The sequence below is a fragment of the Pipistrellus hanaki genome (assembly GCF_964339955.1).
Source record: "Pipistrellus hanaki genome assembly, chromosome: 17".
In the NCBI taxonomy this organism is placed as follows: Eukaryota; Metazoa; Chordata; class Mammalia; order Chiroptera; family Vespertilionidae; genus Pipistrellus; species Pipistrellus hanaki.
Genome location: NC_140519.1, coordinates 28,207,866 through 28,229,631, shown reverse-complemented (window position 1 = coordinate 28,229,631; position 21,766 = coordinate 28,207,866). Strand labels below are relative to the sequence as shown.

The window sequence follows — 21,766 nt, the reverse complement described above, 5'->3', positions numbered from 1 at the left end:
CTGGCTATTCCTTCTTCAAAATGTTTCTGAAATTCATCCCTATGTCAGCATCTCCACCACTATCACCCTAATGAAGATATTTCATCTTATGCTTTATAATCATAACCGCACATAAACGTACACACAGACACACAAATATCTGTATATATACATTATAAATGCACATGTATACACATGCCTATAGAAATACATCATACATGTATAAATACAGATACACCTACATATTATATACATGTACATGGTGGGGCAAAAGTAGGTTTACAGTTTTGAGTACACAAAATACAGTTTCTTCTAGTATTATTTTTATTAATTATATTATTTTCCATATAAAAATAACACAAGAATAAATTATTTATGCACTCACAAACCTACTTTTGCCCCACCCAGTATATTATATACACACATACACCTACAGATATATACATACTAACAAAAGAAAGAAGCATTGCTAAGCATGAGAAATTATATACACTTCTTTTGTTGGAAACCAATTTGGGGATGAAATGTTTCAATACATAGACACACACACAAAAATGCAAAACTTACCGGTTGACCTCCCCACCATCGATGATTAAATTTCTCTCGCCCCCGAAGATGGAAAGTGGCATCAAATACAGGATCATACATTGAATTGCCAACAATTCCATGTGATTCTGGATACAGCCCCTTTGAGTAAAAAAAAAAAAAAAGTTATCACTAAACAATAATCCACCCACATTAATTCTATTATAAATTTTCTTATCATAGACGGTTTTATAGAAACAATTTCTAAAAGTATATGTGTCAGCAAACATAAATATTACCTATGAACTGATTTTAAGACATCTGATAAACTTGACATTATTATAAAGAAATTTAATATTTGGCAACTAGTGCAATTTAATAAGATGGCAACACTTTTTTATTATGCCAAATTAATCTTTAATTAAAATTTACTATGTAGCTCCAAAACCATTTTTATATCTACATACATTTTTCCTTTTTTCTAGTTCAATTTCTACCCCAAACAAAAAATAATTAAAATAACTAAGGATGTGTTTAAAGAAGAAAGCAAGGTAGAAATGGAAGTATCTGAAAATTAAAACATAGCAGCCCTTTAAAAATATATATATTTTTAAAAATGTATATATTTTATTGATTTATTACAGAGAGGAAGGGAGAGGAATAGAGAGCTAGAAACATCGCTGGGAGAGAAACATAGACCAGCTGCCTCCTGCACACCCCCCACTACCGGTAATGTGCCCACAACCAAGGAGCATTCCCTTGACCGGAATCGAACCCAGGACCTTTCTGTCGGCAGGCTGGGGCTCTATCCACTGAGCCAAACTGGTTCGGCTAAGTCACCATTTTTATTTAAAAATTCAGAGGTTTAATGTGTGTGTTCAGAGAGAACTGTACCAAAAAAAATTGTTTTAAAGTTACATTGACATTGAGTTGTAAAAGGCATTTTCTGTGTATAGCTGAGGCAGATAAGATGGAAACAGAAACATTTTCTTTGAACACTAAGGAACATGTTTTTTTTTTTTTTAAATCTTCCTTTAAAAGTCATTTCAGGAAGAAATCAGCCCTTTAAATTTATATCATTTGAAAAAATACTTACAGCCAGGACCGGTTTGGCTCAATGGATAGAGCATCGGCTTGGGGACCGAAGGGTCCCGGGTTCAATTCCGGTCAAGGGCATGTACCTTGGTTGCGGGCATATCCCTAGTAGATAGATGACTCTCTCTCATCGATGTTTCTGGCTCTCTATCTCTCTCCCTTCCTCTCTGTACAAAATCAATAAAATATATTTTTTTAAAAAATACTTACAGTGGCCAAAGTGTATAAGTTGGGGAAAGTTTTCGTCGGGTACACAGGCCTCATGTAGGGAGAATGTGTGCCACAAGACCCTGGAAACAGAAGTTAAGATCAGAACAAAAGAACCAGCAGGAATCACTTGGTGCATAAAACCCATTCTATAAGCCACCAAAGGCACGTGTTAATCTTTACTTTTATATTTCCATTAACAAAATACATTTCCAGCCATGTGTCCACAGATCTCAGCCCATAGCTTAACAAAATACATTTCCAGTCATGTGTCCACAGATCTCAGCCCATAGCTGAGCAGTTACTTAGCAGATCATGGATCACAGATGAGAACACAGTATGAAAATGACTTACTTAGTTTTTCAATGTTAGGCATGACCTTGCTGCCTTTTTTCATGTATGAGGCACGGAAACCATCCACAGAGAAGATGATTAATGGAGGGCGAACAAACCTGAAATGTAACACATTAAGCTTTAGAAAAATGATTGCCACAGCGTTTCCATTAGGCCGAGTCATTGTAAATAATTGGGACCAATGATTTCCAAGATGAAACCAAAGATACTTATACACTGCTGGGCTTCCAGCCACATACCTAGCATTTGTGGCACCTAAATCCAGAGTTAAATGGCCAAAGTCATAAAATAGCCAGTGAAGGGAGCGATATCCCCTAATGTACTTCCTTCATGGCTGCCTCTCACATTGCAAACAAGGTTTTTCACAATGTAAAGAGCAGTTATGGTTGCACACAACAGTGGTTGGCAAACTCATTAGTCAACAGAGACAAATATCAACAGTACAATGATTGAAATTTCTTTTGAGAGCCAAATTTTTTAAACTTAAACTTCTTCTAATGCCACTTCTTCAAAATAGACTTGCCCTGCCGAAACCAGTTTGGCTCAATGGATAGAGCGTCAGCTTGGGGACTGAAGGGTCCCGGGTTCAATTCCGGTCAAGGGCATGTACCTTGGTTGCGGGCATATCCCAAGTGGGGGGGGGGGGGTGTGCAAGAGGCAGCTGATCGATGACTCTCTCTCATCGATGTTTCTAGCTCTCTATATCTCTCCCTTCCTCTCTGTACAAAATCAATAAAATATATATATATTTTTTAAAAATAGACTTGCCCAGGCCATGGTATTTTGTGGGAGAGCCACACTCAAGAGGCCAAAGAGCCACATGTGGTTTGCGAGCCGCAGTTTGCCAACCATGGCTTTAAGATATCAATTCATACCTCTTTTATCATTTATACCAGTGATCCAGTATACAAAAACTTATGCACTGGGGGGCAGAAATCATTGCTATCCCATTCTAACAGTCCAAAGACATTCAGGTGGCCCATTACAGTTAAAAAAGGAGGCCAGAATTGAGACAATATCTAAATATTTGAATTAGTTATAATAGCTGATTTTGCTCAGTAGGTAGAGCATCAGCCTGTGACTGGAGGGTCCTGGGTTCGATTCCGTCAAGGGCACATGCCCAAGTTTCGGTATCAATCCCCAGTAGGAGGCATGTGGGAGGCAGCTAATCAATGATTCTCTCTCATCATTAATGTTTCTATCTCTCTCACCCTCTCCTTTCCTCTCTAAAATCAATAAAAATGTATTAAAAATAAATTTAAAATAAATGAACACTTAGATTTGGTGTCCCAAGCTATGCTTAAAACAAAAAACACGTTCCAACGAATACATTTATGAAACACATTTGTTGACAAATTATTTTCTGACTGGCATTTTAAGGGTCTATGCATTTTCAACAGTTTCCTAAAAAGCATAATAAATGCCTTCTGCTGGTCCCACTTGAGTATTGGGGTGTCACTCTGCTTTGATGGTAGGTCAAATTTCTACATCATCTTGTAGATGTTACCATTTCAGGTGATATATTTGAGTTTTAGAGTCTTCCCTCCACTCCACCCTCCAAAAAAGGCAAAAGCAGCACTTTAGAGGAGGACAAAATACACACAAATACACACACAAAAAAACTAAGTCTCTGCAGAAACATTTCTTTCCTCCTTCAGTGACATTTAGATTCACTTTGTAAAATCTCCAGCTACGTCAGAGAATAGAGAATACTAGTCTTTGATATGTCAAAAGTGTTAGGAAAAATATTTCTGTGAATTTATCTATTTCAAGATGCATATTGTAGCTTTTGACTTGTATTATTCATAAGTTCACCTGTATAAGTATATTTCATTTTACATCCTTTTTAAGCATTTGCCCATCTATATCCTGCGATAGTTCATCAATTAATACATTAAATTTTATACTATTCATAAAATGCACTTACCCTGCAGGACATTCTGGTGTCCTTATTTCCTCACAGTCATCATCTACCCAATGCGACTCTCCTATAAGGAAAATGGGTCAATGTATTGGTGAATCAAATTATAAGTGCCACCCATAGCCTTGAAGAGTACAATTCCAGGACCTGTGTCCTGCTTGATATTCGTTGCTTATGGGACACCATCTAAAAAGAAACTCAAAAATAAAGCCTGGTGTCTGGTTTGGCTTCCTTAAGCACACCCATACACAATGGGAAATCTAAGGTTTAATAACCCCGAGTGCTGTTTATGCGAACCTTCGGAGTCTAAATGGTTTCTAGATAAAAACACCAGTGGCGTCAAAGAATAACATTTCATGTTTGTTTCCCTCCAGAAATAAACTGTTTGGTCATTAGATGGAACATCCTCCCTCCTCCTTCCCCCAAACATCTCAAAGCCAGAGACAGCATGGCACCACTTTTCTTAGGTTGGGAGGAAAAGCTTAGAACATGCAGGGACAGGGACGATAGCTGGAAGACTGTAATAGGTTATTTGTCAGTGGGTCAGGAATAAAAACCAATGCTTTCTTTCACTTTTATCTTCCACCAAGATCTAAGAGCTCGAACTACATCTTCTAAGAACAGAGAAGATAAAGAACTCAGATTTTTTTAAAAAAAAATTTGGCCTCCTTTAGGGAAAATAAAAATTATCAAAATAATTTACCTTAAATTGTTGTAAAACAAACAAAAATCACAGTCTTAAACGTGAGTAAAATTTGTGAGCAAGACTTTGGAGAAATTGCTCCCATGTAAATAGCTTTGAAAATCTCTCTGGTCAACAAGAATCTAAGTACTAACAACTGTGTAAGTAAGTGCCACGCTCCTTAATATGTAATAACCCAGGGTGCATGCATGGGCCTCACAAAAGTACTGAAACCAGCAAAAGCTGGTTTAATGATCCAATGACCAATGATACCTCGGATTTTTTCTTTATTTTCTTATCTAATAGCCTTTGTGGCTTATTGGTACATTTATTACATAGGGAAGTAAAAGGGAAGAGGAAACAAATTTTCAATCAAAGTTATGCTTTATCAACAGAGAATGATTATTTGGATAGGGGGAATTTTCCTAATTTAATATTAATGTAATACCTTCTTGCCACAGCCAAATACTACACATGTTTCAGAACTGATTTGCTTTTTCCCTCAAATTTTTTCTTTAACTTTTATTTTTAATATTTTAAATTTTTCAATTACAGTTGACATATAATATTATATTAGCTCCAGGTGTACAACATAGTGATTAGACATTGATTTATATAATTTCTGAAATGATCACCCCGATAATTCCAGTGCCCATCTGAAACCATACATAGTTACTACAATGTTATTGTCTAGATTTCCTATGCTTATCAGAAACTCTTCTTGACTATTCCATGTCATAGCTAGGAAGAAGAACTTAAGTCAGACACTAAAAAGTGACTAGCAAACTTTACATAAAGATTCTTGAATCTTTCCATTAACTTCTCTAAGTGGGCGCATGGCAACTGAAACTCCTTAAAGACAGAAACTGCATATTTTATATTTTTGGTAGTCCACTATTAATTATTGGAAGAAAATCATCATGCATCCAAAGTCAGTGCACATGCATGCATGGCTTCGGGGTAGGGAAGGAGCTGTTGATGTCTTGACCTTCTTTACCAACCTCCATAGTTACCTCCTCCGGCTGCTGCTAGTGCCTGGGCTTACAACTGTCAGGACTCCTGGCCTCAGGGTAAGAACTCAAATTTACCTTTGTGGCTCTGCAGTAGAGCAGCCCAATGTGAAAATTAACCTGGGACCACATCCTTGCTCGCCTCCCTCTGCCCCCACTTCCCTTACTCTCTCATATGGGTTTTTCTGCAGAATATTCCCTCAATAAATCCATGTATGGCATTCCTTTCTCAGGCTCTGCTTCTAGGAAACCAACCAAGCCAAGAACTTTAAACATCTCTTCATTACTGTGGTTCTAGCTTTATCTTAGGGTTATTTCCTTGTTATTTCAGATCAATAAGATGCAGGAAAGCAAAATTAAGAAGGATCATGAGAAATGTAAAGGCACTTCTCACTTCCTCCTCCAGAGCCCATAGCCAAGGCATTTTATCCCTAATAGCCAGGATGTCTTGGACTATCTCCAATTTTTACTTTTTTGTTTTTATTTTTTTACATGTTTATTTTTATTAATTTCAGAGAGAGAAAGAGAAAGGGAGAGATAGAAACATCAGCAATGAGACATGGTCCCTACTGGGGATAGAGCCCAAAACCCAAGCATGTGCCCTGACTGGGTATCTAACCATGATCTCCTGGTTCATGGGCTGAGTTCAACCACTGAGCCACACCAGTTTTTATTCTTTTAAAACCCAAGCCAATTCAAGGAAACATGTACCTTTGCAAACCACTTGGTAGTTGGTACAGCAGTCTCCTCTGGCCAAGCAGTCCTCTGAGCAGTGACAAGCGTGGTCTTCATTTCTTACTTCTCCACATCTGTCCTTGGTACACTCCCAGCCACCAGCTGAAATCGGCACAAGAAAACACTTTCGCTGCTTCACGCAAACCAAATGAAAGAGGCCACAATTGCTTACAAGGGTTGCCAACAAAAAGAGCTAAAAGCCCCACATCATTTCATCTGCTTGTGAAATTAGAGTTGGCCTGAAGCCCAGATGATGTTTTGAGGACTTACACATAGAATGAATGCCTGATTTTTAAATCAGAGTACAAAGCCAAACATGATCAGGCTCCTTAGGGGGAAAAATGGAACCCTTACTGATTGCAAACTCCCCTAAAAGGCCCAATAAAATGTATAGGATCTGAGTTTTGTAATAGGGGGTATACTAGTATACCATTGTAGGCATAGTCACTATAGCTCAGCTCTTCATTTCCGAAGTAGCTTTACTTCACTTTAATCAGCTTGATTTATATATAAATGATAGTGTAACTAAATGCCCTCTATCTACTTCTGGATGCACTGAAGGTTAAAGTCCTAAAAAGAGTATAAAGGGTTATTAAAAACATCTAAAGTTCCAATCATTCACCAAAGTGGAGCGCTACCTACAATGAGAGAGGTCAGAGTCCCTCTATTCATGAAGGCCAGGAGGCCAGTCATGGATTTCTGTCGGAGCATACTTGATTGAGAGCTCACAACTCAATTCTCCCCAGGGAATATTTTCAGAAAAGTAATATTTTCACTTTAAAGAGAGTGTTTTATATTTTGTTTTGGCTTTTTTGTCCATTAGACTATAAGTTCCAAGGCAGGAAAGCACCGTCCCCCCTTTTTCACCATTCTGTCTCCAATGCCTGAGACTGTGCCTAGCACACTGTAGTATTCCATGACATCTATTCCATCCCATTGGAAATGACCATGAAAATAAAATATGACTCTAAATTCAGGATTGCCATGTTGAGACACTTTCATAGTAAATTCATTTCTTCAATAAACACTTCTACTATGTTTTCCACCTTCTAGGTGTGAAGAAGAGGGAAGACCCGATCCTGTCTGAATGGAGCTTACATTCCAATTGGGATAGACAGACCATAAGGAAGGAAACAAGAAAACAGGATAATGTCAAATTGTGCTGAGTGCTAGGAAAGAAACAGCAAGAGGCACTGACAGACAGTGATAGGGTTGGGTCTCTGGTTGAGAGAGAATGGTCAAGAAAGCCTCTTCTGAACTACAAGACACTTCAAGGGTTCATCTCCTAAAATATATCCTAAGGGGAAGGCAATGATTTTAGAAAGCCATGCTGCTCCTTATTAATAGTCTACTAAGCCACACCACTGTTAAGTGAATAGATAAAGAGATATTATTTGCCATTCTAGGGAATCATGCCACTACTGTTTCATTTCCATTCTTTTAGAGTTATCTTTGCATCCTGATTCCATTTTCTGATTTCATTCTCCTATCTCCACTGCCTTCTCTTCCCAAGAAATTAAATGCTTGGAATTCCTTTAACCAAACTTTCTAGTCTCAATGGTCAGCCATTTTCCAAAGTTACTTTGACTGATAGAGATCATGGGATTTCCCCCTCCAATTCAAGGATAATTCCACCCTCCAACATATTATACTTTTATTCCTTCCCAAATCCCATAAGGAAATCCATTTGCTTGCAAAACAGCATCACTATTAACAAGTTTGATTTATTGAGGAACTACTTACTTCATAGGATAATGAAGTTTTTAAAAATTCAGGGTTCAGAGTGAACTATAATGCAAGGTATTACTCAATCAACTGCCTAATTTTCAAAGCAAGCATGGTAATAAGCATAAAAGCATTTAACCTTACTGGATGATAAGACAGTTACCTATCAGAACTGAAAAAGAGACTTTAAAAATGAGGATATCCATTTTAAAAATGAGAACTGCTGTCAAAACCGGTTTGGCTCAGTAGTAGAGCATCGGTCTGCGGACTGAAAGGTCCCAGGTTCGATTCCGGTCAAGGGCATGTACGTTGGTTGTGGGCACATCCCTGGTAGGGGGTGTGCAAGAGGCAGTTGGTCGATGTTTCTCTCTCATCAACGTTTCTAGCTCTCTATCTCTCTCCCTTCCTCTCTGTAAAAAGTCAATAAAATATATATTTTTTTTAAAATGAGAACTGCTGAAAATAGAGTAGCAGCTCTTGTGCCCTTGGAGAGGAATATAAATGTTGAGAGTGTAATTTTTGTAATATATATTTAAATTTTAAATGCATATATATATTTTTTAATCCCACTCATATGAATTTATCTTGAGGAAAATAGACAAATATATGAATATGCATGAATAACATTCAATGATATATTAATAATAGTAAAAATGGAGAGAAATATAAATGCTGATCAGTTTCTCAATGAAGTAGGTTATATCTGTTCAATGGACTACTATGTAGGCATTCGAAGGATGGTGTGTATAAAGATATGTAAATACAGATACACCCTCACAAGGCATATACATACACACTTGTATAAATATAGAAACACACAAAATAATCAGAATTTACACTGAAACATTGATTGTGCTTATCTCCAAAGAGTGCTCCCATCAGCAAAGTAGAATCACAAAGACTGTTTCCTTTAGCCTTTTGTGGTTATTTAATACTTGATTGATATTTGATTCTTCCACATTTGGCATATGTTATCTTTATGCGTGGATAATAAATGAGTTCTAAAATGTTATGGTAGACCATATTTATTAAACCTGGGAAGAAAGGCATGAGCTACGTTCAGAAAAGGCTAAGCTAGCACCAGGAGATCCATTAAACTTTGCAAGGGGCTCTGAGATCAGGAATCCAGATGGTTGCCATGACGTCAGGGATAAGATACACCACATAGAAAGGAAACGTAAAATGTTAGTTAGTTCCTCACTGCCAAGCAAACACCGGCTGCTGGTTTGAAATAATGTTTTAGAGCCAACGGACTCTGCTGAAACATCTGTTCCATCCATATGTGTAGTTTACAAGGTTCTCAGCATTTAAGTTTGCAGACTCACAACTGAGGAACTGGGAGAAGTTCCAAAGGAAAGTAACTCCCCTTTCTTCCCCCCAAAATGCCAAAATGTTTGGAAAATGTATTGTGCAAAAAAACCCCAAAAAACAACCTAATAAAGCATTTCTTAATTGGGGAAAACAAACAAATCAGAAATAATAAATGAGTTGATGTCAGTTTTCATATAAATTAAGGACTATTTCCTTAGTAGAAGAGAATAATGTCTGTTTCTAACGATATTATTAGAAAGATCAGAGCAAAACCAATGATAATAGAATTTGATTTTTTAAAGAGTAAGCTCATCATAAAAGCCCAAAAGCAAATAACTTGGCCACGGAGATGTGGAACCTCTGCACCTAGTAGCCTGAAGTGCAGGGTTGAGTGTCACCTTTCTCAGAGAGTCTGCATGTGATGCTGCCCAGAGGAACGATGGGAAGCCAGCAGGTATCGCCCAAGTCCTACATAAAGTACTGGGCTTTGGAAACAGGGCAGGTGGGATAGCAAAAGTCTCCAAAAGTGCTTCAGAAGCCTCTCTATTCTACTGACTGTTCTAGTATAGAAGAAATATGCCAGGAAGTGATTTTAGAGCCACCCTGAGCAAGTGATCCCAAGTAGAATTCCAGAGCAATTTTTCATTTGTAGAGAGAACGAGAAATAAAATCTGGGTAGATCATAGTCACTCATTATATGATACGATGAAAATAATAAATGCCAGAAGCTGTGCAAGATAGATAGATAGATAGATAGATAGATAGATAGATAGATAGATAGAAATAAAATTAAATTAAAAAATGCTTTATGAGAATGCACAATTTTAGCTCAGGTGCCCCGGCAGTGAATGCAGAAATTGACAGTAAAAGACCGAAATGATAAAGATTAAAGAAAAAGAAAAAAGAAAAAAAAAAAAGCCCAGCCACAAATATTTCCAAAATTAGGTAATGACTGTAGCTAAGAACCTTCTTGTATGGAAACAAGAGTCACGCTGGGTATACTCATCACACAATTGACTGTCATTCAAGAAACAAAACTCAAACCCAGAGTTTGGTTTGGCAAAAGCAGGGTGCACAGCAGTAGGGGTTGGTAAGCCATCTAATCAAGACTAGAGGACCCAAAGGTTGCATACCTGTCTTCAGGCAAAGCTCATCAAAATCATGGCAGCAACTGCTGTAGCTCTTACACAGGTTGTCACATCGACAATCAGGAGGCCCAACTTCTTGAAGTTCAAAGCATCTGCCCTTGCAAGATCCGGAGGTGTTGGTCCAGGGGGAGTCTGATAACACTGCAAGAGACAAGAGACAAAAGAAGTGAGTCACATCACCATGGAGGGGGGGCCCTGGGAAGCAATACAGTGCAGGGATTCAGTCAGACTCTGGCTGAGCAGCATGGCTGTCACCTGCTGGCAGGTTATTGCTTTCTTGTGCCAGTTTCCCCATCTGTTAAGTGAGGGGATTAGTAAAAGTAACTCAAGGTTATAAAGAGAATTAAATGAAACAATCCATGCAAAACACTTAACAGGCGGTCAGACATAGTGAAAGTGCAACAAGTGTTGGCTATTGGGTTTATGCTTTTTACAATTATTATGACTACAAATCTGTGAGAGTCAGTGTCTCTGTGGATGTGAATGATGTCAGGGCAGAGAGAACTTGGATCTATGCACTGAGAGACAAGAGCTCACTGACCTATTTGAAAATCCATAGCTTTTTTTGTAAGGAAAAGTGAGACTACATGTTCTGAGAACAATCTGGCCATAAGGGATTGAAATTGAGATTTAAGATCTCTTCCATCCACAAAACCTATACTTCTAACTAGAGTTACACAGACAGAAATTCCACAATCTCGGCTTGTCAAAAATACATCCCCATTCATTATTTTCATACAATCATTACTTAGCTAGAAATCTTAAGAATCGACTAAAAGTTAAATGGGAGTTCCCTTCAGCATTGTACTTAAAAGATAAAATATCTGGGAATAAATGTAATAGGATCCATGTAGAACCTACATGAAGAACACATTAAAACTTTATATAAGGATATTTTTAAAATACTTAATTAAATGGAAAGACATACCATCTTGGGGGTAAAAAGATCCACATTTTAAAAATATCAGTTCTTTCAAAATAAACCTAAAGATTCACTGCATTCATAATAAAAATAGAAAGAGAATTACTTGAAAGAATATTAAATGTTTATAAAAATAAATATAGAAAAAATAGAAAAGAAAGAGTAGTTTGCTGAAAAGTAGATGGTAAAATATATTCTGAAGTTAAATAATTAGCATAGACTGATTGGTATTAGAAAGTAAGTAGATCAGTGTTGAGGTTGGGGAGAGGAAATAGGACCAAATATCTGAGAAGTTATTTTATAATGCAAGTGAACATTTTAATTTTTTTAATTAAATTACAATTTGCATTCAATATTATTTTGTACTATAAAGGTAGAATTTTAAATCAAAGGGAGAATAAAAACTTAATCAGTAAGTGAAAGAAGGATTAAACAGTAAGTTATTCCAGCACAACAGGCTGTCTGGAAAAAAAAATTAAGTTGGATCTTCACCCTAGCTTATAAAATAATTACCTTCTTTTGAACAGAACGTATAAGTAGTGCCATGCCTATTGCTAGAGATAAATACTTTTGTAAAATACCATACAATTCAGAAATATCTACCAGTTCTTAAAATGCATATGAGTCTTTCATCCAGAAATTCCACTACTAGGAATTTACCTCTCATATATATTTGCAAAAATTTGCTAAGATATATGTACAAGTATCACTATAGCCATAAATGAAATATTGCCCAGTCCTTAAAAGAATGAGAGGATCTGTATAGGCTAATATGGGAAGATGTACAAAATGTCTAAACAATTTCTTTTTTAATATCAAAATACAGTCCTGGACAGTGTTTCAAAGTGGTTAGAATGTCAACTGGCAGGTGGATTCTGGGTCAAGGGAATACATTGGTTGCAGGATCATTCCCCACCCTGGTCAGAGAGCATGTAGGAGGCAACCAATTGATGTGTCTCTTTCCCTCTCTTTCCCCACTCCCCCTCCCTGCCTCCCTTTCACTCTCTCTAAAAGTCAATGGGAAAAATATCCTCTTGTGAAGATTAACAATAACAATAACAAGAACAAAAGATCAAAATACAAAAGTGTTATAATATTATGTAGTACATATAACCAAAATGAAACTGAAGTTTTCATTCTTCCTTTGATTTAAAATGTTACCTTTATAATACAAAATAATATTGAATGTAAACTGTACTTTAAAATTTTTTAAACATATTTTATTGATTTTTTTACAGAGAGGAAAGGAGAGGGAGAGAGAGTTAGAAACATCAATGAGAGAGAAACATCAATCAGCTGCCTCCTGCACACCCTTTACTGGGGATGTGCCCACAACCAAGGTACATGCCCTTGACAGGAATCGAACCTGGGAGCCTTGAGTCTGCAGACTGATGCTCTATCCACTGAGCCAAACCGGTTAGTGCTAAAAAATTTTAAAGAAATAAAGAAAATGATCAAAAATAAAAACAGAGCCAGAGCTAGCTAGCAATGAGGGAAGGGAAAATGGTGGGGGAAGAAGTGTGAAGAAAAAGTGCAAGTATGCATAACTTTTTAAAAATAAACTTTTTGTTCCTGAAATGAAATATTTACAGAAATTACATTTGGGGAAAATTACAAACAAAGAGGGAGACAAGGAGACTTTTTACTTTTTTGTTTGTTTATTTATATACTTCTGCCTCTCGTGTGTGTATGTATATATGCATATATATATATGTATGTATGTATATATATATTACATAATATGTATTACATATAAATATCAATAAGTGTTATTTATGCCATGCTATTTATAATTTTATTTCCTTATTTACATGTTTATAATCTTAATTTTTTATAATCAATATGCATTTATTTTAAAATCAAGAAAACAGAGGCACAGGGGAGAACAGACACTAAATGACATTTCTAGGTTCAGCGAAGCCATTTATCTGAACATCCTGTTCATCCCTTACTCCTCTGACCTCTTTGAAGTCAGAATCACCCTGTTTTAGCCTTTATGGCATCAGATCAGTTCAGCTAAAGCAAACAGATTCACTAGACCATGAGATGTGAAACGCTTTTGCTTGGTTGACTGTGGGATGTTTGAAAATGCATACAAACCAAGCCAGTTCCATTTAGGAACTAATGTCAGGTTTCCAAAGCAATGCCTTCCCTCTGGTTCATAAACCACATTTTTCTATTGACTTTGGCCAACCTATCAACAGTGCATGCTGGACCATAAGAAACTGGGGCAGGGGGAGGGGAGAGATAAAACATGGGAGACTGAGATGTGAAAAAAGGAAAACTAGAGGCAGTCTTATAATAAAAATAAAGAGAAGAAAAATGCTTATGATTGAATTATTTGTTTTTAAGAGTAGTGCTTCGACAGAATCTTTCCAATAGTCATCTAATAAATTCTGAGTAGCATTCTCTCCCATGAGCTGCATGCATTAATATGCTTTACTGTGCTTATAGCTGAAATTATAAGATATCTCAAAATACATTGTTTACAGTTGTTTACTTGCCCCATCTCCTCTTCTTTATGGTGTCTCAGCATGCATTTGAAATGTTCCTCTATTCATGTCCTTTGCTTTTCCTTCATCTAATCTCTTTACTATCTTTCTTTACTTCTAAAATACCTAATGAATTTTAGCCATTTTTAAACTTTCTTCATTCTATCAACATGAGTTTTTCTATTTTCTTAATCATTCTCTAAATTTATCCTGCACTTTGTTTTTGAAAATAATTGAATCTCATTCAATAGCTGGCTTTTATCAATTACAATACTTCTTTCCAACCCTTAAACTGAAGAAAGCTTTATTAAGAAAGCTGTCCTTACACTCATAATGGCAAGATCGATCTTCTAAAAAATATTGTACCCAAGACTGGGTTACCACCAGCTTTTGGATCGGAGTTAATTTCCGGATGTGTGTGGATGTGGGACACAGATGTCAAAATTCATTCGTGGCTGACGTGGATTCAGGTGACAAAGGCAGGAAAACAAGTGGGAAGATGGACTGAGCCATGTAATACTTTGAATCCAATGACCCCAAGAATTTGAACTGCTGAACCTTTTTGAATGATATAAAGTGATAGAGTAGAACAGAATGAACTTTGCCTTTGCAGCACCTAGTCTATACCTGCCTCTTCTGTTATAACAAGCTCCTGCCCCTACTTTCTTTGTAGTTTGTAAGTCATCCTCTGTGCTCTGACTTTCTCATGCTATGCCCAGGTCCCCTATCCTTCTCCTCACTCCAGGCTAATAACAGATTTTCGGACTTCTCTTTTTATTGTATCTGATTCAATGGCCAAATATGGAAAGATTCCCTGCCCTACTACAAATCTGAATTCAAATATCTGTAAAACCTTCCTTTATCTAACCTAAAAACCAAGAGAATATGGATATGAGCACTTTAGCTCTATAATTTATTGAAAGGTGTAATAAAAACTGAAGGATCAATAAACTTGTAGTATCCCATAATTTTTATCTTAGATTATTACTGAGATGCCCATAAAAGCTCAGAGCTATCAAAGAACTTAAAGAAAAAACAATAACAAAACCATAAAAGAAAAGAACCCTCTAAAAGATCAAATCAGAAATGTGTGTAAGTATGAAGGAGGTTTGAATTTTGTACGAGGCATTTGCCAATACTTTTATGAGATTAAATGACTACTGCTGCCTTTTTAATGACATACTTAAATGATGTTACTTTACTTCAAAGATACAAGTCAGTTCCACAATCTTAAAATATAAAGGTTATAGGTCTCTAGTGACACTTTTTGTTTTTAAATGGGACTTCAAATTTTAAAACCTGCATATATGTACATATATGATATGCATAAATGCAATGTTCTGCTTCCCTTATTTTTCACAGTAGAATAACTTTGAAAAACACCAATGTGAAACATGATTTATTTCCTCCAAATTCATAATTCTGAGAAAACCAAGTAAAATTATTTTTACTTTGTTAAATAAGACCTCAATTATGAAGCATTCCATCTTATCATATATATACAGAGGTAGTGCTGTCGAATTCTGGTGCTATCTATACAGGTAAAAATACTATTGATAAGAACCTCATTGGAAAGGACCTAATTCATGACAAGAGTTGTGACCTGAACATTACTTCCTCCTGGACTCCCGATCATATTTCCCTTCACATGTCCCTGCAAAACAGAAACTTTCAGATTTCAATGATGGCTGATGAGAGAGGCAGTATTTTAAGCTTGAAAACAGTTAGCTCAGCCCAAAGCTGGATGATTCTTCTTTCTAAGTCTTGTCTGGCCCTGGGAGCAGAGTTTGAGATAGGCACCCTATCTGTTCCTCTCCTTTCCCGTGGTTCTCAGCTGGAGTGCTTCCTGAAAGTTGAGAGCAACTAAAGCTTTGAATCGGCTCACAGACTACCATGCTGCCTCCTTTTCTAAGAGTAAATATGATATGTCTTGAAACATAACGGTGTGCCTGTGTCTGCCCACCCCGTCTGAAGTATGAAAGGCAGGGAAAGGTGGTAGGGGACATGGATGACATTCGAGACGTCACCCAACTCTAGAAGGTAATACTGTCTATGCCTCTTCTGGATCATGTGACTGGTTCTTCCTGGTCATACTTTCTTGCGTCGAAGTTGCCGTTTTCCCTTGATATTTTTTACCTCATATCTTAGCAAGCAGCACCCTCATACAGGCCTGCTTCCCAAATTCCCCACTGTCTGTAAATACCCCTTTTTGCCAGCACCACTGTTCCCTCCTCTGACAGGTGCTGGGTCAGAGTTCACAGACAATGTGTTGAATAAATAAGTCTGCCTGGGGCATTTCAAACACCTGCCCTTTCAGTGTGTAGATAAATGCAGCGTCCTCACACAGAAAGACCTCATAAGCTGCAACAAAACAGAGTTTTATAAACTTCAATCTTAAAAGTCAAAAACGTGAATTTAATTTCTAAACCTCTCCGATCACATCTGTGATGATAGTCAGTAGTGTAATTCTGAATGACCTGCAAAGCTGCTGCAAGACAGTGAAACACTGTCCTTTTTTAACCACAAGTTATTTTCAAATTGACGAGATAAAAATTTAAACACTGGCCTTCAAACATAATTGAAGGTCAGTTAAATATATCATCAAATACTCAACATCTTGTATTGTCACCAGCATTAAAACGGCATTTTGTTTTCAAAACTCTTTTCTGATAGAGAGGCAGCATTATCCCACATTTCTGGTTGGAAAATCTGATCTCTAGGCCTTCTTTGAGCTAGCAAAGGCCTGGCTAACATTTTAGATCATCTGAATATAACTACAGTACTGTTTTCATTAACAAAGGATTTTTCACATTTTGTACATAGGCTCTGAATTATCTAAATGATGTTCTTTTTAAGACATGATTTTGGAAGAGTTGATACTTTTTTGTTGACTCAAGATTCTATGTTGAACTTTATTGAGGACTGAAATTTCTGCTTTTGCAAACAAGATAGGGGATTCTGTATAGTTTTAAGATAGGTGTAACAAAGAACTGAAATATCTGTGCTCTCCTTAGATTTGAATTCAGGTCATTTCAGTCCATTGACTGAAACCCCTGATTTCTACACTAGGTTTAACACAAAGCCCCGTGACATCATGAGATTGTTTTCCTTTCAGAGGAGGGTTGATATATCTGCCAGCTTAGCAGTTTCCTACATGCTGCTAGCCCATCTTGTAAATAGCTTATCCTTCTCCTTGTAAAAAGAGATTCTTAAAGTTATCAAATGAACATGAACAACCTCATTCCTCTAATTATTGTCTGATTTCTCTATGATTCACAAAGAAAAGCTTTGCTCATAAAGTTGTTAGAGAAATTCATTTCATATTTATACCCATGCATTTCATTCACACTCACAAACTTTTAACTTTCATGCCACTAAAAATGACAATAAATTGAACTGAGCTTTCAAGTTTATTAACCAGCCATTCACAAGCTTACAATTTCCCTTCATCTTCCAAGTATTAAGTTGCTTATACTTAAGAGGATATAGCGTTTTTCACCTGGAGACTGAAAGAATATCTGTCACAAATTTTATTAAAATAGACTCCACAACACCATAAACACACATGGATGCACATGTACATGAGTGCACACACACTTGTATACACATAAATTCTCTTGCCGTCTTAAAGGTGAACCAAACTGGTTGCATTGGATATAGATATGGGATAAAGATGTCAAGCTAAATTGCATTTATCACTTACATTGTCTCTGAAAATGTATCTCAGCCATCTCATTTGCCTGATTGCCCATTATATTTACCCAACAGAATTATAACTGGCTCTTCTCATTTCACATCTTCTGATACATCTATAGATCTTTTATGATCTGGTAGAAGACACCCTATTCCACCATGACTTCCAATATATCACCAGGTCCCAACAATAAATCCAGCTAACAAATGTGCTAGTTAATTAATTATAACAGTCTGTTTGCACTGCAACAGCCTTGAAACTAGCAGCCCAGTCCATAGTACAGCAGTTGCATGTGTGTAGGACGTCCTCAGCTATTGCTGAGAGTTCTGAGGAATGACATTCACCAAATAAAGCACTGTGTGCTTCTGATTGGGGGATCATGCTCTGATCAGTCTGTAGCTGGCCATATATTAATACACTTTGTATTCCTTCTATTTTGTGAAACAATCTAAAAGCACTGAGCTCCCCAAATTTCTGAACAAAGGCATGGTTGTCTTTCTTCCCAGTATCTTATTCTAAAATGAACAGAAAAGTTCAGCCAGTGTTTCCTGATGTGAAATCTTTGCTGACAGATTACCTAGCCACAATGTGTTAATTGAGGGAGGTCCTTTCTAGGCACATATTGCCTTTAATAAGATTAAAATGCTCCAAGTCTCTGCATGATGCCTTTGCCCATTTTCCAAAGTACATCTCTGGTCTTGCCTAAACGACAGATAAGCTCCATCAATAGAAAAATAAAAAAGTGTGCCAGAATACCAAAATCCTAACACTAAGATTTATTAGTAAATTGCATTATATCTCAAGATTAAGCTTCATATAAATAGACTTTTCATTAATAAATTATTCTAGAATATACCATAAAATAATAGATGATTTCCTCAAATAATTCAAGAAGCAAATATTTTATAATATAGATCACTTCGATTTATTATAATATAGATCATATTATTTTCCCAGAAGTAGCATTATTTCATTAGTTCTTTTTTTTTTTTTTTTTTTTTTTTACAGAGAGGATGGGAGAGAGATAGAGAGATAGAAACGTCGATGAGAGAGAAACATCTACCAGCTGCCTCTTGCACACCCCCTATCGGGGATGTGCCCGCAACCAATGTACATGCCCTTGACCAGAATCGAACCTGGGACCTTTCAGTCCGCAGATCAACGCTCTACCACTGAGCCAAACCAGCTTCGGCTCATTAGTTCTTATAGCTGCTTCTTATAAGGCAGGGAAATAGTTTGTTATATACAAAATATGTTCCAGGATTAATAACTGTAGCCTACACTTTCCAAGCTCTCCAGTAGAGAGCACATACATTCAGAGGCAATGGCACAGGATACATAGAATCGTGAGCTTTTATTTTTTTAATCCAGTAGAAAAATTGGAAATAATCTAGACCTCCTCCTCGTTGTACAGCTAAGGAAACAGGCTTCACAAGTGACTTGTCCAAGACCACACAGCAAGTTACATGGATTCAGGCTGTCAAGTCCAGGACTTTCATGACTGTTTTCCAAAAATAATGAGTGGCTGGCTTTTACACATTCATTAAGGAAACAGCTTCTAATTATCAGTTTCAGCCACAGTGGTATATTAATACAAAACCGGAGAAAGTTCCCTGTAGGGTGCATTGGAAAGATCTAGCAGTGGGCTGCTGAGCTGCTAGCTGCCCACTCAGCCATCCTAAGGATCAGTTAGGGCACCCCCCCGCCCCCTCCAGTCTGTGCAGTTACAGTTGGTGTTAATGGGAGTTATACTTGTCTGGAACAAGAACAAGAGGTCTTTGAAGAGAGCATTTGTTACCAATAAAAACGGGATTCTCCAGCCCAGTGATCCACTCTTCTCTCCCCTCACCCCCGAACAGAAGACAACTCATTGTGTCCATTTGGTTCCCTGGGGGTGCAATTTTTATTATTTGTTTTCTCATTTTTTACCCCAGCCATATCCCACTTCAACTCACTAAACTACTTCTCATATAATTCTGGCAAGACACACAAAAGTAACTTCTCAGTATAAGAAGGACTTAGTAATCCAACAATATAACTTGGTGAATACAAGCTCATGCTGGCTAACCAGAGACAGGTGATAGCCTTTTATAGCAGTCGGGTCAAGAAATACAGAGAAATGCAAACTGCACAGGAAGGCAGACAAAAAACATGCTGAGATGTCAGGCAAAGTCAAGAAAATATTGCCCCCTAGAGTACGCATTACTTAATATGTAGTTTTTATTTATAAAACCATCAGCAGCTCCAATTTCCAGGAAATTAACCAACTCATTACTTAAGACCTGGTCAGTTAAGCCCCCTCCATCTGCACAAGAGCTCCTTTATAAGAACTCCCACATGGCTTAGGGCACAGTGTATTGTAAAAGGAAACGCTTTCACTTCGGTTCTATGAGCTGAGTCTAGGTACACTGTTAAAACTTACCTTTCTCTAGGCTGAAAGAAAAACAACAACAATGAGCTCAAATTTGAAGCACCTCCTTTTTTAAAAATCTTTTTCCTATTTTCGGTAAACCTTACTCTGCTAGTCCTAAATTTTTGAAGTTTCTTGAAGTCAGCTCACTGCCTGTTTTACTCTCACTCCTCTTTACCCCTAGGTCAGAACTTTCTGGAGATAAGCACTATATCCAGCGCCACCGGATAATCAATCCGATTGACGCTTCTCCAATATTAAAGCAGCGCCTGCTCTCACCACTTCTAGGTTAGCCTTGTCTACTAACAAGATTTCTAATTTTGTCTTAACATGTATGAATTGCAATGTAGGAAGAATTAAATGGCTAGTTATCATGAAGACATCATAAATGTTCTCTGATCAAAACCACGTCCTCTCACCTGATTGATACACAGAGCTGCTTTTATTTTGGAGAAACCAAGGACTAAATTAGTTATACTGCAAAATTACTTAAAGATGCCTTTCTCCCTGAGCTTCTATTGATGACCTAGTGTATAACACTTTTAAAAGGTTGAAAATGCAGGTAGGTGCAACACTTACCTGTAGGAGGGCCTTCATCCCACTCTTCTGCCCTCTTGATTCGATGTGCTGTGAATCCCAAGCAGATATTGGCTCCAAGAGCAAAAGTGAACAGGGACATCACCTAAGTGAATAAAGAGATCGAGTTGTCAAACACAGCTAGACAAGACTGCATCAAATCCTAGGAAGGCAAATGCAAATGATTTCAACGTCACCACCCAATCCCACAGCTTCCAAAATGCACCATCAAGGGCTGCCTTCATTTCTAAAATGACAAAAAGAAAAACAAAATCTGGAGCTGCTTCTGAAGACCAAGCACTCCCATTCCACCTTCCTCCTACCTTCCACGCCTGGGACACGCTGCTCCTTGCCATGGCAGAGGGTTCTTGGAAAGCCTTTTGCAGTGTGCTCTCTTTGCCCACACTGAATGCACTGCTTTTTGAGGCTCTGAGCTCAGTCTATTAACTGCATGTAATCCCACCTGGGAGGTTGACAGGCTGCTCTGATTTGCCCAAAGCTCGATTACATCACAGTCTGTTCACAAATCACAGCCCTGAGCTGAAGAGGCTGGAAACACCAGCCTCCTTCTCTCCTCCCCCTTATCGGTCCCACCCCTAACACACACACTTTCATGTGGTTTCCTCTGCTAACATGAGGGCTTCTTGGGTTGCTGGGGCCAATAACAGCTCATGTTCATTTTCCTTCCCTCACAAAAACATGGTCTTTTCAAAAAGAAACCAAATGTGTTTCATCCGATAAAAATGAAACAGAACTGGCAAGGGGTTTCTACCAGCTTTAAGCTTTGAAGGTATGCAATGTAGTTAGTTATAAGGGATCCTCAACGGCACTATTTTAAAAGAAAAACAAAAAGCAGGAAGGTTTTATCATTTATAAACCTCATTGCTTCCCCTCTCTGTCTCGTGTATTTATTTTTTCTGGGGCCGTTGAAATGACCTGTTCCTGTTGCCACATTCGCAGCTACTCCTGACTCCTCAAGA

The 21,766-nt window shown here is 37.4% G+C and overlaps 1 protein-coding gene across 8 annotated transcripts in view; it reads right to left on the bottom strand.

The window, feature by feature from the left end:
- Nucleotides 1-21,344, bottom strand: part of ENPP2 (ectonucleotide pyrophosphatase/phosphodiesterase 2) — an 80,160-nt gene extending 58,816 nt beyond the window's left edge. For 6 of the 8 annotated variants that reach the window (XM_084864953.1, XM_084864955.1, XM_084864954.1 and 3 more), the window contains exons 1-8: nt 21,110-21,246; nt 20,790-20,892; nt 10,678-10,833; nt 6,485-6,610; nt 4,088-4,148; nt 2,161-2,258; nt 1,810-1,889; nt 547-666 (exon numbers count right to left, since the gene is read on the bottom strand). In XM_084864953.1, the coding sequence (XP_084721079.1) occupies nt 547-666; nt 1,810-1,889; nt 2,161-2,258; nt 4,088-4,148; nt 6,485-6,610; nt 10,678-10,833; nt 20,790-20,892; nt 21,110-21,142 (777 nt within the window). In that variant the 5' untranslated portion in view covers nt 21,143-21,246. Of the gene's footprint in view, nt 1-546; nt 667-1,809; nt 1,890-2,160; nt 2,259-4,087; nt 4,149-6,484; nt 6,611-10,677; nt 10,834-20,789; nt 20,893-21,109 lie in introns of all 8 variants that reach the window. The other 2 variants (XM_084864958.1, XM_084864960.1) reach the window with 2 other exon arrangements.
- Between the last annotated feature and the right edge of the window lie 422 nt (nt 21,345-21,766).